The following is a 16,445-nucleotide window of genomic DNA, read 5'->3' on the forward strand; positions in this document are numbered from 1 at the left end:
ATCAACCTGCCAAAAAGCCCTCAAACAGGCCATGTTGGTAACCTTACATTTATTCAACAGACTCACCCAAAGTAACATACACATGAGGAAACTGTCGGTTCAGAGAGCAAGTATCAAGGGCATCACCCAAAGGTGACACACCTACGATGCCAGCCATGGGATTTGAACCTATGACCTCCTGAACACAGGCACAGAGCTTTGACTCCCCAAGCCACACACCACCAGGCTCATCAGCGCAGGCAAGATCTGAGACTCCATGGGTAAATAGTTGATCACACCTTCTACCACAGTGAGGGTATTCATGCTTAACCAGCCGCACAAGTGTGTGTGTGTGTTTGTGCGGAAATGCACGCCTAGGAATGCGTTTAGGAGCTGAAAAGAGAAAACTGCGGTCCCATCGCCTGCCACAGAAACCTCCACCCTCCCAAGACGGCACAATAGATTCCAGATGTCTGCGCGATAAACAAACGGATTGTCATAACCTGCAAGATATATGAAGCTGTGACAACTTCGTAGGCTGTTTTTTCCCCCATTGCCTTGACAGACAAGCGTGAAACCATGGACAAACTAGGCCAGCTTGATCTGAGTTTGCTGGCACAAAATCAATAAAATATAAGCCGACATTCGCAGGGTTGGTCTAATTAAAATGATGTGTTTCTGTGGCTTAACTAATCACTACCCATTTCAAACAAACATGTGCTAAACAATAAGCAAAAAACTCAAGGCAAGGAAACACATATTAGCTAAAAAGGAGGTATCCAAATGAACTCGTTGCCTGGATTGACCTCTGCTATAAAGTGCTAGATTTTTCTCTTGGCACATTTTGTGAACACAAGCTAGCCGTAGAGGTGTGTAACACTATGGATAGAAAACCACGAAGGCGAAATGCTCTTCATTTTTGACGACCCACCATCCCAGAGTCCCGCTGGGTTCACGTCTGCCAAAATAGAGATAAATGGACTTGTGTACTCTGATTCCACTGTTACTGTATTTACTGAAAAGCCCTGCTATGAGGAACATTTTTTAATCATATTTTGCTAAACATGAATTTACGATGTCACAGTGTTTATCCAAACATAGAGAGCAGGATCAGAACGGCCCAGTTTTTCCTGGCCTCTTCTATGGAGTAGGACTGAAACATTCACACCCTGGACATACTTTTAATATCGGCACAGAAACATGAAGGGTCAAGCCATTTCCCTTGGATGGGGAAGTTTCTGTGGGCTGTGGCATGTGACAGCCCCCCCCCCCCCCCCCCCACACACACACACACACTCACACACAATTAACCACAGCAATCCTATCAGCCTGCTCCCAGTAAATCGTTTTGCTTTCAAACTGTACCCAAAACCCAGATCAAACCCATTTAAGGAAATAGTCTTTACAGCATGTTAACCCTTTAACAGGCAGGCTTACCACAGGTTACCAAGCCTAAGATTCAGTCTCACCTTCACTGCGTGCAAACAAACAGTCGTACTAAGAGTTAATGGGGACCAGTCACTCTTTCCCTCATTCAAATTTGTGGTCCAATCTTCTCTAACCTGAAAATCATGATTATACCCTCTCACCTAAAACAAACTGTCTAATATTCTACTAGGGTTTGTTCACCTGGAAATCAGGATCATCCCAAGACCAGGGCATGACTTCTCTTATTACATTAGAACAAAAAACATTCCCTGGAGTCCCACTACCCCATTGCCTCAAGGCCACATGCTAACAGACTGTTCCCTGGTCTCCACCTTAGCCAAAGAAAACTCTGGTTTCATGACACTTAGCCCTGTCCATGTGATCAACTGTTAATCAATACCAAATACTAAGAGCTAGAACAACAGGGAATAGTAATGCATAGTTAAAGTAGTAATATTTGTAAAGTACAGGATACATGAGGATCCTCTTTCCACTCCCGTGCAAACAGAACTCACACAAGGGTGCCAAATCCTCACAGCTCCCTCCAACCGCCCCCCCCCCCCCACACACACACACAAGCGCATGATGAGCTTGAGAAATCAGCCCAAAGAATGCACTTCTACATCTCAACATTTCATTTCAGAATCTTCCAGCCCAAGATGTACCGATAAATCACTTTAGCGTCTGAGAGCGCCCACAAAAGAGCGGGGAATCTACAGCACACGTCTCCCTCTGTTAATCCAGAGGCAAATGCCTCATTATTCAAAGAGTCGAAGGTTATTGTGGTGAAACGGCCACACATCCAGATGGAACACAAGAGACCAATTCACTATTGGTGTCCAATCCACTAGACCATGAGCACAATTATTGGTTAGACATTCAGGAGTTCATGCATTCCATTGGTGTGTCAGTACCCTGCATGTAGCTTGTCTTCTTCTATATATTGAGTCTTTCCAGGTGGCTTCCAGTGAAGGTATATTGGTCATAACCGCATGTGGTGCACTAGGCAGACCATCCTCCTACCTGTCCACCACGTCAGCACCATTCCAGCAGGAAAAGGCATCAACTGCAGCCACTCCCTGGCACAGTGCCTCAGGCAGGGTGGTGAATATGGTTTTGTAGTGCTGGATGCGTCGGCTGAAATCCCTGCAACAAAGCAACCCGAGGCAGTCAGAGGGACCCCTGGCTAAAGGTTAGTCTGGTTGATCTGGGATGGACACCTGACTAAGAAGGTGGCTGAGAGCCAGACCTGCAGCTGGAGATCCAAGACGTGAGCAAGACAAGGAAAAGAAACTTAGATCCAATCTGTTAACAAATGTGTGAAAAGTATGAAGATGATGCTTAGGGTTATGACAATTTTAAAAGAAGCTGATTTTTAAAGACTGTGTAGATATACACTTGAGGTCCACTTCATTAGATACCTCTGGACTGGACCACACAGGACTCACTTTTGCATCCAGAGCCACTTCCATGATAAATGAGTTTTTCTGCAAACTACTGTTGTACTGAGCTGTTATTTTTGAGGCCATGCTATTAGGTTTAATGAATCTGCCCATTCTCCTCTGACCTCTCTCATTAATGAGGTGTTTTCAGTAACAGAACTGCCCCTGACTGGGTGTTTCTGTTCATCAGGCCATTCATTGTAATCTCAAGACTCAGTAGTGTGTCAAAATCCCATTTGGAGCGACTGTTTCTGAGACGCTGGAACCAGCATGTCTGGCAACAACAGTCACAGCACATTCAAAATCGCTTAGATCACCCATCTTCACCATTCTAATGCTTAGTCACACAGTAACTCTTCACCCTGCCCATGTGCTGTACGTACGACTCCGCTGCCATATGACTGGAGGAGCAAGTGGCTGCGTTAGCGAGCTGGTGACCTAATGAAATGACCACTGAGTGTATGTGGAGGTTACAAGCTTACACTGCATGCTTCTAATTAACGTTAGAATGCAGAGACAAAAGTGCCCCTAAAAGAAAACATTTAAAACAGCAAGATTTGCTACGCATGACCTCACCTTCAGAGAGTGGGTGATGGGAGAGCATTGGGACAAAGAGGATCCATGCTTACCTAGACAACTTTTTCATATTTTTATGTTTATCGTTCTTGGAGGGTTTCAGAGGTAGGGAACTGGGGACGGTCAGACGCTTGGGGGATGGTGGGGGGGGTGGAGGGGGGGAGCTGGAAGTAAGCAGGGTAGGGAGATGGTGAGGACAGTGGAGAAGACGAGTCAGAGTGAGCGGGAAGGAGAACACGGAGGACAAAAAGGGGAAACAAAAACACAGTTAACATTGAAATCACGACCTTGGCAAACACAGAGAACATGTATGCAACAAAACAAAAAACTGAGAACATGCAAGTCAGGCGTGTTTGCATACCATAAGAAATGGAGTCATGTGACAGTGATGTCAAATGTGCTTTAAATATTTCAGTGAAAAAACATCATGTGGATCATAAATATTCGTAGCACAGCATGTCTTACACCTGGATAAGAACCTGAATAAATGACAGCAGTGATGCTAGTGCTTTCTATGCATTCATAGCTCATTTGCTCCTCCCCCTTCTGTTGGGTGCCACTGCTGCTTCACCGAACCAGCTGCTCCCATCCCGGTATAGCCATTCTTCCTGCAGTCTCACTGTAGCTGCTGTTAGCATTACTACTTGCCTCAGTGGCGACCAGCACCGGATAGGGAAACCTTTCTGCAGTGAAAGTGTGAGGTCACTATAGGCCAGCCAATGAGCTGACAAAACCGAATACCCAACTGTGGTGGAGAGTAAGCTCTGCTAAGCCTCCTGCCCCCCCCAAGCCCCTGATAGCTATAGCAGCAGCACAGGGTCACAGACCTGTCTGAAGGTGGGAGATATCACCATGTAAGTCCCAGAGTCACAATGCAGCTATTAGAGCACAAACTTGGGCTCACGGGAGCCGTTCCATGTATCAAGCTACCCTAGCTGACTTAGCTTAGCTTAGCATTAGACATGAGACTGAGTATGTAGACATATGATACCAATCAACACGAAAGAATTAACTTTTTACTGTTCTAACCATAAACTCAGATCTCTTCCCTATCTGAATCAAATCGCAGAGCATCTTAACTCCTTCGCTGCCGATGACCTCCAGCTCACAGTGTCAGGTATTGCCCTGTTCTTTGTTGTTACTGCAGATGAAGGCAGTGGTATAGAGGGGTGTGTGTCCAAATCAACATCGGCCAAGATCAGCTCTGGTCTCACCTCAGGAGGGTGCTGAGCTGGGACACAAAAGGCTCAGTTTCATTTGTCAGCGAAGCCGAGGGCAGGGGAGTGGACAAGCTGGGGGATGCTGGTGTCTCGGGGGAGGAATACTCGCCGGTAACTGTCTCTTTGGGCTGCCCACACATCATTTCTACCTGGATGGTAGACAGCAGGGCAAGAGAAAGGAAATGGGGGATGAATCCTTCGAAAAGAGAGTTTGCTCCAAAACCAGGTGAACAACAAACATTCATATAGAGTAGATGAGATAAAGCAATTAAACAAACAACAGGTGAACAAATATCAAGTACGAATGATCCAGCCTCATGGAACATTGTGGTCTTACAGACCAGACAAGGTTCCCATTAACTGTACCATTCCTATCAAGCATTGCCAGTCAAACTGGAGTCGCCCCCCCCATGGCAAACCTCACCAGGACACCCCCCGCAGTGAATGGAGCACGTCCGAGACAAGATAAAATTGGGTGGTGAATCCTGCCTCGGGTAGCACATGGGCTTCAATCAGCATGGCAGGTCTGATCCAGCATGGAATCTTTCCGTCATAAAACACACCCATGTTTTCCATTCATGACCCTCACGCTCCATTTATGCTCCTTATTTGTTTGCAGTGTCAACTTTGACAACTTGCACAACTTTTAATAGTACCTATGCATGTCTCTTTTGTTGAATCTGGAACTGACATGCTGTAACCTCCTAACATACCTCAAGTTCAACAAAGTGCCATCCCAACAAGGTGCCAGTGAATGCACATCTGTACCAGAATAAGATATTTGCAGATAGCTTGGATTTATTGACCAGTCAGACAAAACCTTTCTTATAGCTACATTGTAGGGGTGTAACGATTCTCCAAATCCACAGTTCAGTTTATACTTTGGGTTTTTTTGGGGGGGTGGGGTGTGAATAAAAAACAAAAATCTGGGTTTTACTAATCATTAACAATTTGGAACACTAAAGAGGATTATTATCCATCTTGAGCTAATGAATCTAGCCTAGCTTTTAGCACAGAAGTGATCACTCAGTTGTGATTGGACCAAAATAGTCTTGTGACAATTGGAAGATAATAAAATAGGTGTAATGTGCATTTTTACAAAATATACAGCTTGTTATAACTTTAAATAGAATAATAATTTTATGATATACTGTTAATTGTGAAATGAAAAATTAGTTTTGTAACATGAATAAAGTAATGAGAGCTGAACAGTCTGCACCTGCGGCAGGGGGTTTGGGGTTGGGGGGGGGAGAGGGATCATGTTTCCATTTCCCAGATCCGTGACACAAGATCGTCAACATTTGTATCAACGTTTCAGTCTTGGTTTCTGAACTGTTACACCATTACTATCCAGCAAACCAAGGAGTGATATGCTAATGATACCCTGTCTTTCCCTTTGATCAGAACAGCAGTCAGGTTACTACAAAATTAGGTATTTCAAATAAAAAAGGTTTGAATGCAGTTCCCTAAGGACAGCTTGCTGAGGCTTTAGTTTCAGTTCTGTAATGTCATCGTGCATTTTTATCAAATATACATTCCTGTTGGGGTCAACATGTCAATTCTGTTAGAGTGGCAACCGAGTCATGTGAGGAGGACATGCAATGACATTACGATGCATTAGGTCTCTGGGAGAATACTAATAAATTCTGCCAAGTGACAGAACTGACGAGGCAGCAAATCAGCTGGAAGGCTGGGATCACGTTAGAGCAGACATTAGTACTCGCTAATATCTGAATATGTGCCTCATTTAGCATTTAGGGAAAGACTGAGAGAGAGAGAGAGAGAGAGAGAGAGGTAGGGCAGCGAGAATGCCTGGGGAGCAGAAGAGCAGAGGATGCAGAAAAATGAAAGTCAATTAAGAATTTCTCCTTCTCCGGACACAGCCAATCAGAATCCCAGTAAAACACGTCATCATTACTTTAGCAAACAAAGAACCTACTGACAGGATCTCCAATGGAAAATGTGCTCTGGTGGCAAAATTCCTTACTGAAAAGTTGAGTGCCATGATTGGCAGGACCCAAAGTCAAGAAAGGGAACTTACAGAGCACTCAAGAGAAACTCAAGCTGAGCCCAGGGGAGAGTGAGGGGATTGCCCCTCCTCCAGGTGGAAAGCATTGAGGGCCACTCTGAGGTGCTATGGGTGCCAGATGAGGGCGCCAGAGAGCAGCACTGCTCAAGTGGTATTAATAACTGAGCTATTATTGGGCTGGAATTCTTCAAACACCCAGACGCACCGGCGGGAGTCCTGGGGAGTTCGAGGGAGCAGGAGGTGAGGGGGTCAGAACTGGAGCGAAACACTGCCAATGCTGAAACCTGCCACGGCGTTATTAAGTCACCTAATACAATGTTAGATTCTACGGTAACCTTGTAGTTACTAAACACAAAGGAGGTGGAAAAAACAGTGCCGGCCCTTTAAATGTCCAAATTAAAGCCTTGCTGAAATCACTGAAGATCTCTGGGTTTCCCACACTTACAAAAATATACTATTTTGATTAACACTGAGGCAAAAGAAAACAACAAACACAGCATGAGTCCTGGTGCAAACAAAGGAAAGACAGTTGGCTTTCTGCTAAGACCAGCTACACTCAACATACTGGGAGCAAAGATAAGCCCCACCTACCTACACATCACCCTACTAATAAATCAGGGATTAATTGTTAAACTCCCCCTGCTAAAGGCATCAACATAGATGGCCTGTGCATCCATTTGCCGTGACTATGGTCTGTGTGTCTTTTTCTCATGAGCAAGTATGTATGACAGCCTTCCTGCAAGGGCCAGGAGAGGGTGGAGGACAGTCAGATGATTGTTGGTGTCCTTGCTACCCTGTTGCTCTGGAAGATCAGCTTACAGCCACCAAGGGTGGTCCACTGAGGGGTTTATTTGTGCAAGGATTCACCACTGAAGATCAGGATCTTTCTCATAGCTTTTTTGCCCCCCTGTACTGCAATGCATTGTGGGAATGAGGTCCAGCAGGGCCAAACACTGTATATACATTAGGATTTCTTCTCTGCACAACTGCCCTGAGGGCCTGAATGAAGAGTACATCGGGGCACAGCCATGACCAGCCCAACAGGGGAGAGTGACAGGCTTTGCATACTCTCACACAGGCAAACTGTCCCATACCCTCTCAGAACAATTTCATAACCTCACATTCTCTTTCACTCTGCATACACACTCAGCTCTTAAACTCCCACACCCTCTAATTACAGCTCTCAAGCAACTCTGCACGCAAAACGTACAAACAACCTTCACAAAGCTTGCACAGAACGTCACACAATCTTACCCAGTTCTTATAAAACTGCACGTACCCTCATAAACGTGCAGAAAACAAAGACAAAAACTAAAATCAGTTTCTCATTAAGGGCAAGAGGAGTCTATGAGTCCTGTGTCATTAGTGGGGGGGGCAGAGTCTCGAAAACGCAGACGTCCACTTGTGGTCTGCACTGAGGACAGTCAGGGAATACAATTAGCCAGCGTGCTACTGGTTGTGCTAGATGGTGACACTATATGCTTACCCATAATCCTTCCTGGTGAGGCATGAAAAGGATGAACGCAGGAGCTGCAAAATCCCCATCTCAGAACCGACTCTGCCTGACTCCATCCCTGTCCGGTTTGCACGCCAGTAGCGCGGTTTGGACCTTTCCTGTGCTGTTACTGAAAGATGGCTCCTCATTCTGATTTCCCACAGGGTCTCCTGCCAGGCCCCACTGATTTACAGCATCCCCCACTCCGCGACCTTTCTCACATGTGGGTGCCGGTTTCCCTTTGGGGACAGACGACTGACTCATGCAGTTCTGATTCCCGTTTCCCTCCAAATGATGTCAGTTGTAATTAAAGAGACACCCTTCCTCTCGTAACTCATTATAAATAGTCATTCAACCTAAATTTGACTAAATAAAATGTTTATGGATGCGGCACTTTTTCATCTCCAAATGTTTGCTGTGTTTTAAATCAATAACATGTGATTCCAAAGTTCGACGGTAGTGTTGACCTGCGAAAGGGTATCTACGGTTTGTTAAGGAATATGTGAAAGAGGCTGATAAGAACAAAAGCGAATAATACGATGTTGAGAAGTTCTGGAGTGGAATGGAAGTGGGGGGGTTTTGCACGGCCTATAAAGGGGCTAAAATGTTAGTCCATCTATTAGACAAATTTGTTCAAAGCAGGGTGGTCATGAGGAAACAGTGTATCTAGGTTGCTGTCAACCAATGAGATTGGCACCTTGTTACCACGGCGAGACAGACTGTAACCGTTTGTCCGGGATGGGCATCACGTTAGGCAAGCTAGTACGACGGTGGACGGGGGGGCACACTGGCATTCCCTCTGCCCCGCATCAGCGCTCCTGACATACTCCGTCCGATGACATTCCCACCCTGTCTGCGTCTGCCTGCGCCTAAAATTAAACTTTTTCAGACAAGCTACCATGTGTCGGTTCAGCCAGTCCTTCTAGAGACACAGCACAGTACGATGTTATTAGTAAATTTCATACAGTGGCCAGCAATTAATATTACAGCCTGCAAAATATATATATTTGCAATTTAATGAGCGAGAAGTTTTTGTAGCAGTGTTTTCATTGGGGTGTCCTGTACTTTCCATTGCAACTGATATACTGTCAAGTGTGGAATTGGCAGTGCCCGGTCCAGGGCATGGCAGAGATGGACATGTTTACCATGAACTGATCCCCAATAAGTAGAATTTAAGGGTAGTAGAGATATCTTGGACGGGAGAATGGGACGATACTATCAGGACGCCTCTACGAACCCCTGCTCTCAGTGTGGATTACAGTGAAAAAACTGAAGTGAGCCAACTGATCCAAGGACACAGACCCCCCACCCCCCAACCAAAGCCCCCCTCCCTGAGTGAAAATGCAACTGCAGTGAGGTAAAGCGAGCCTCAGCCATCCCAACCATGCGTAAATGCCATGTGAACAACACTTGATCTTCAGGATCGGCATTCCCCAAACACAGACCAGCAATGGCAGGGTGTAAAATAAAACCTCCTTTTCGGGGGGGTGCAGAAACCCTAGCCAACCCCCCACTCCACCCCCTAAGCAGACTCACACTCCTTCAACATAAACGGGAATGTGTTAAAACGTAATCCCCCCACCATGACCGTGGAAGCCTGCCTGCCAGCTTCACAGTTTCACACGCATCCACTTGACTGCACACTTTTTAAAAGTCCAGCCCTCCACTCAGGGGCTGGTGGGGGCCACGGTGTGAAGGAGGGGCGGGGCCATCGGGAACAGCTCTCTCACCTCCCTCCGTCACCCTAACCCCCTCAGTTTGCTGGGACCCCCTCCTGGGTCAGACCAAATGCCCACAGCACAGAGAGAGCATGAAAGCAAAGCAAACTACTCGCCAGAATCTCTGCAGCTTGTAATTCCCTTAAATACCCTTAAAAATTTGTAATTATTCACAGAGCTGATTAGAAGAAATATTAGTGCAATGTTTCTCAACCCAGTCTTTGTGGACTGCCAGACAGTCCATATTTTAGCTCCCTCCCAGACAGTCCATATTTTTGCTCCCTCCCAGCTGCTGGGGGTGCCTGAGGAAGTGTCCAGCTTGAGAAATTCTGTACTAGTGGATACCAACAGTGTCTCCTACCTTCAGGTAAGGTTTGATTTTGCCTTGAGAAGTCAAGGAGGGGGGTCATAAATAATCAAGCAATCAAAGGCTTCTAACTTCAAGTCTGCACGGATGCTTGGATCTCAGTCAGGCCTGCCTAACTGGGCAATCTTGGTTGAGTTACCACAGTGCTGTTTAAATGCTGAGTGTTCTGGCCAGGCTAGATGAGCTTCTAACTCACACACACTGAACAGTGCATGATCCCACACATCAGCACATGCCCTCCATGAGCCACCCATCCTATCTTACATGATCCATACACAGCGTTAATCCTACACGCACACACATACACATATACGTCACACCCATAAGAAGGAAGATGATTTCAATCTAATAAAAGATAAAGGATGCTTCCACAGGCTCTCCTGGTGCTTGAGCTCATAATTACACCCCCCGCCCCCCAGCCTTGTGCTCTAACATACTACCTGGCCACATCCTTTAATCATTCCACTGCTTATCCAGGGAGACGTGAGCCTCTACTGAATAGAGCAGTGTGGGTAATGAAAGGTGGGTGTGTCTAAGGTGGGCATGTCTATAGGTGGGTGTGTCTAAGGTGGGCATGTCTATAGGTGGGCGTGTCTAAGGTGGGCATGTCTATAGGTGGGTGTGTCTAAAGGTGGGTATGTCTAAAGGTGGGTGTGTCTAAAGGTGGGTATGTCTATAGGTGGGCGTGTCTAAGGTGGGTATGTCTATAGGTGGGCGTGTCTAAGGTGGGTATGTCTATAGGTGGGTGTGTCTAAAGGCGGGTATGTCTATAGGTGGGCGTGTCTAAGGTGGGCATGTCTAAAGGTGGGTGTGTCTAAAGGCGGGTATGTCAATAGGTGGGTGTGTCTGAGGTGGGCATGTCTAAAGGTAGGTGTGTCTAAAGGCGGGTATGTCTATAGGTGGGCGTGTCTGAGGTGGGCATGTCTAAAGGTAGGTGTATCGAATGGTGGGCGTGTCCAATGGTCATTTCTATTGGCCGAAAATTCTATCAATAAATGTTATATCACAAAGAGATCAGACATTCACCAGATATATAGGTCAGCTAATGACCATGATTAATAGACTTCTACAATTAAATGCCGTTTATATTTGTTCATATAGTCATAAGACATTTCCTATGCTTGGTTACCATTAAACATCCAGAAAATACAAAGGAAATGATGCCACACTCTATTCTTGTTGACACACCCACCTTTTAACAGGTCTAGAAATCTTTGGTCATGCCCAAAAACCTTTTAACATGCCCACAAACCTTTTGACACGCCCACAAACCTTTTAACATGCCCACAAATCTTTCGGCATGCCCACAAACCTTTTGATATACCCCCTAACATGACAATATGCCTGCTACTCCAGCCTGCAGAAACCTATACTTGTATCTAGAACAAGGCTGGGGAGACCCAGACAGGCACAATACCAGTTCACCATAGGGCACTAATCAAAAAAAAAAAAGCTAAACACACATTTTTGGATTAGGGAGGGACCAGGAGGAAACTAAAATATGGGGAGAGCAGGCCAACAAGAAACACTCCCACACACACACTCACACACCCACACACACACAAAACATACTCACACAAAACATACTCACACAACCACACACATGTACACACAGTCCACATATTCATATTTTTATGGGAAATCTCCAATCACTTCTATGGGACAGTCCCTAATCCCAACAATGATAACCATTCATATCTGTGGGCATAACCCTAAGCACAAATATGAAAACCTTAAGCCATCTGAAAATAATAAAACAATTAGATATAATAATTATTATTTCTAAACATGAGAACATAATCTTGCAAGTATTTTGAACATAAAATGTTAATATATTTACAAATGAAATTAATGGAAGTAAATTATGTGTTCAGGGATGCACAGCTGGGGCAGCACTACAGCTGGCCAGTAGAGGGCAGGAATCCATGTCGACAGCCAGGGCCTGCCACAGCACTTACAGCAGCAGAGATGTTGGAAGCGTGGAGTTTGGCGTGCAAGATGGCCTCCCTGATTTGCGTGCGGACGCCCAGAAGCGCAAGTTCGAGGTCGTGGTCTCCGGCCATGGCACCGCTGAGCACTTTCAGCACGGTCAGGTATCGCCTCCAGGGGTCGTCCAGCTCCGAGATGTGGGCTAGGCAGCCGCGCAGCACATTGAGGCAGTAGCCCTCGCAGGGCTGGATGAGCGTGAGGCCGCGGCAGTGAGGGCAGTACATCATGCGCAGTAGCGCGCGTTCACAGTCCCGAGACAGCAGCACTTTCTCTGTGGCGGTCAGGACCTCAGCTCCCTCAGCCACAGCCCGCTTCATAGCCCGGCCTGCCAGAAGCGAGCCTGCCAGCCCCTTGACCAACTCCCCCGGGTAGAGTCCGAATGGCTCCACCGTCCTCCTTATGGATCTCATGCACTGGGTCCACTCCACGTCTGGTAATGCGGGACCCTGGGTCAACATCCGAAGGTAAACAAACGGAAAGAGGCTGTCATAGAAATGCTGCACGGCAGAGTCCACTGTGACGTTGCCACCCAGGACGTAGAGAGAGAGGTTGGCAAAGAGCTGGGAGACAAGGGGTTGCACATCAGCCATCGATCTGTCGAACAGGGAGCCGGTGAAGTCAATGGAGAAGGAGATCAGGGACTCGAAGTTATCTGCAAGAGAGGGAGAGAGGGAGGGTGTCATAAATCTACAGGGAAAGCAAGCTGGACATCCTCAGAGATTCAGAGGGAGGGTGTCTTAAATCTACAGGGAGACCAAGCTGGACATCCTCAGAGAGGGAGGGTGTCATAAATCTACAGGGAGACCAAGCTGGACATCCTCAGAGATTCAGAGGGAGGGTGCCTTAAATCTACAGGGAGACCAAGCTGGACATCCTCAGAGATTCAGAGGGAGGGCACCTTAAATCTACAGAAAGACCAGGTTGGATGTCCTTAGAAAAGTTGAAACCAGCACACAAAGTCCATTATTGTCCACAAGCTCCATCACTAAACAATGTTACATGTAGATATTACAGTATTTGTAGCATTTGTCTGTATAGTGTAGCCTTATCTGTCTGTAACATAATTATAAATTCTGTAGTCTCTTACTGTTCTGTGAGAAGGCTCATCCCGGACAGTGAGACACAGACATAAGCTGGGTAATTCCACATCCAAGTGTAAAGTTCATGTACTCAGTGTGTGATAAATATTGATATGAATCTGTTCGAAAGGACAGACAGGCAACACCACCCAGCCCTATCTATACAGCTCTGTTTCCTCCAAGAAAGGCAGGTATGGGCCAGCCTGCTTCAGAAGGACCCAAACCAGTCGCTGGGCGGGAACATCAGACCAGCGCCCCAGGCCTGACATCAGCTCGGTGGCATCCTAGCAAATGGTGGAGCCACAGCAAGTGTGAGGAAACAGGCAACACACAATCACACACACACACACACACACAATCACACACACACAATCACACACACACACACACAATCATGCATACACGCACATGCACACAATAATATACACATACACGCACACACAATCACACACACACGCACATTCACCCACACAATCATACACACATACAATCACAGACACACATACACACAATCATACACACACACAGTCGTGTAATCATCTCTTTTTGGGGACCGCTCATTCATTTTTATGGGAAAAATGCTAATGCTAACTATGACAACCTTAACCCCTACCCAGCCCTAACCATAACCATAAGTAGCCAAACAAAACACAAGAGTTTTGCACTTTTAGTTTTTTTATTGCAGTCACAGATTTTTATAAAAAAAGATTCTTCCCATATGGGGATCAGGAAACTGGTCCCCATAAGGTAAAAAAGAACGGGTATTCATCACGTTGTGGGGACATTTGGTCCCTACAAGGTAAGGTACAGTATACCTGGACCACACAATCATACACACACACACACACACAATCATACACATGCACGCACACACACACACACACAGGTTTGTAATTATATCTTTGTGGGGACTCTCCATTCATTTGTATGGGGAAAACACTAATCCCAACCTTAAACATACGTAACCAAACAAAATACTACTTTTGGCATTTTTACTTTTTTGATTGCATTCACAGATCTTTGTGAAGACCTAAAAATGGTCCCAATAGTTTGAAAATTACAGGTTTTTATTACACTGTGGGGGACATTTGGTCCCCACAACGTAATATAAACATAATCCAAACACATACACATACACACTCACACACACGCATAAGAACACACACAGACAAAGACAAAGACGCAGACAGACACAAATCCAGACACACACACACACACACACAAAAACGCGCACAGACAGAGACCCAGACAGACAGACACGCCCTCCTTCTGGCTGCACTGTGACAGAAAGCGGGTGCAGTCACTTAGTATACAGCAGCTGTGATAAGCAGTATTACTCCCCAGAGAGGTGTCAGGGAACTTCATCTCCACCAGCGATAGCAATCCGGCATGTGATTCACAAAAGCCCATGACTGCAGGCCCCCGAACCATGCCAGGAAGCGGGATGCCTTCCCCGGGGTCACATGACCCCTGCTGCTTGATAAGGAATCTCCCTGGTCTAACGGCACTTGCAAGGACATCAGTCCTCATAGAGAAATGCTCATCTGCCATTACAGACAGCAACAGCTGCCAACAGTTTTCCACACCTTCCTCCCATCATCAGCTCAGGAGGAAAGAAAAGCAACTACAGACATTGTATGGATGAATGAATGTTACATTTATATAGCACTTTTCAAGACATGCTTTACAGAACCAATGTGGAGCCACTTGAACAACCACCACTACTGTATGTAGCACCCACCTGATGGTAGCCATTCTGGACCCGTACGCTCACCACACCGTAGCTAAGGTGGTGAAGGGGCAGGAGAAGATTCAACAATTAGATATAGGGGATGATTAGGAAGCCAAATTTGAAAGGGCTGCAGTGGGCAACTGGAATATCAAAGGTTTGTGCTGTTATATGGGACCCTCTGACTACCCAATGCATTAAAAAAGCAAAAAGAAAAACAAAAAAAATAAAAAAAGTCAGGAAAAAAATCAGGAAGTCTGCAATCCCAGATGATGTCAAAGGAAACACAAGTCAAGGCGTGACTCCTTGAAATGATGGTTAACGATTGGTTTGTGCCAGAATCCCTAATAAAGCACAATACGAGAGCCAGATCCAACGCGCTTCGACGAGAACTGTTATGAAACAGTTTGGATGTTTCTGGCTCCTCTGCTGGAGCAAACGGCTCAGGCTTCAAACCCACTCCATTCCTGATGAAGGACAGGCCTTGCTTTTAATAATAGCAAGTCAGGTCTGGCCCCAGGATCTTAATAGTCCTACCTTCGAAAATGGTAAGTGATCCCAAGGGCTTCGTTAACACAGCACACTTCCCGTTATGCCAGATCGCTTGGATTTTACAATGAGGAAAAGCAACCAGGATCAGCTGCTGGGCCAGAAATGATCCGAGAGATCCTCGTGGAGTTATCCACAGCCAGGGAGAAGTCGGGATCTCTTTCAGGAGTATCGCCGAAGCACACCATTCTCCATTCCATCCTCAACAAGACAAGCCGCCCCCCCCCCAAAAAAAAAGAACAGGTCACTCACACAGGATGAAATCTGCTGGTGGACTCAAGGGCTCTCGATGAGATTGGTCTTCAAAATACAGACACATAAAACTCTCAGGCACTCGTGTGAAGCAGCAATTACCGATTTGCGCAGGAATCCGAACATTAAGGACATGAGTCACCTATTACAGGCACTCAGCTGAAAGAACTGTCTGTCCTGGATGCACCGAAGAGGACTGGATCACGGTCTCGTGTTGGGCAGCAGGTGGATTAGGAGCATGATTTCTACCCCCCTCCTTAACAACTTAACACACAATCCTCAAAAAGCATGGTACGAAAAACACAGGCCAACATCCCAGTTGTCAGGCCCTATACCAAAAAATATAATTTTGACATCAATTACTGATTTTAATCTTGTAACATTATTCCAGCTTGCTAAATTATTTGTAAATGAAACCCAAGACATTATGTTGAGATAACTGCTTACACATGCCTACTCTACGGTGGTCCTGAAGTGCAGAAGAGACCACATTAACGAAAAGCTAAAAAAAAAATTACAAAATGCAAAAACATTTAAGTAAAAAAAAAAATACAATGAGAACACAAATCATTGAAGATGTGCAGAAACGTCAA

At 45.9% G+C, this 16,445-nt stretch overlaps 1 protein-coding gene across 1 annotated transcript in view; it reads right to left on the minus strand.

Annotated features, from left to right (window-relative positions):
• LOC111847647 (glypican-5-like) overlaps positions 1 to 16,445 on the minus strand; it is an 89,351-nt gene that overhangs the window by 48,755 nt on the left and 24,151 nt on the right. Inside the window, exons 3-5 of the mRNA XM_023819032.2 lie at positions 12,213 to 12,895; positions 4,640 to 4,794; positions 2,431 to 2,553 (exon numbers count right to left, since the gene is read on the minus strand). Coding sequence (XP_023674800.2) covers positions 2,431 to 2,553; positions 4,640 to 4,794; positions 12,213 to 12,895 — 961 coding nt within the window. The remainder of the gene's footprint in view (positions 1 to 2,430; positions 2,554 to 4,639; positions 4,795 to 12,212; positions 12,896 to 16,445) is intronic.

The sequence above is a fragment of the Paramormyrops kingsleyae genome, chromosome 21, assembly GCF_048594095.1.
Source record: "Paramormyrops kingsleyae isolate MSU_618 chromosome 21, PKINGS_0.4, whole genome shotgun sequence".
Lineage (NCBI taxonomy): Eukaryota > Metazoa > Chordata > Actinopteri > Osteoglossiformes > Mormyridae > Paramormyrops > Paramormyrops kingsleyae.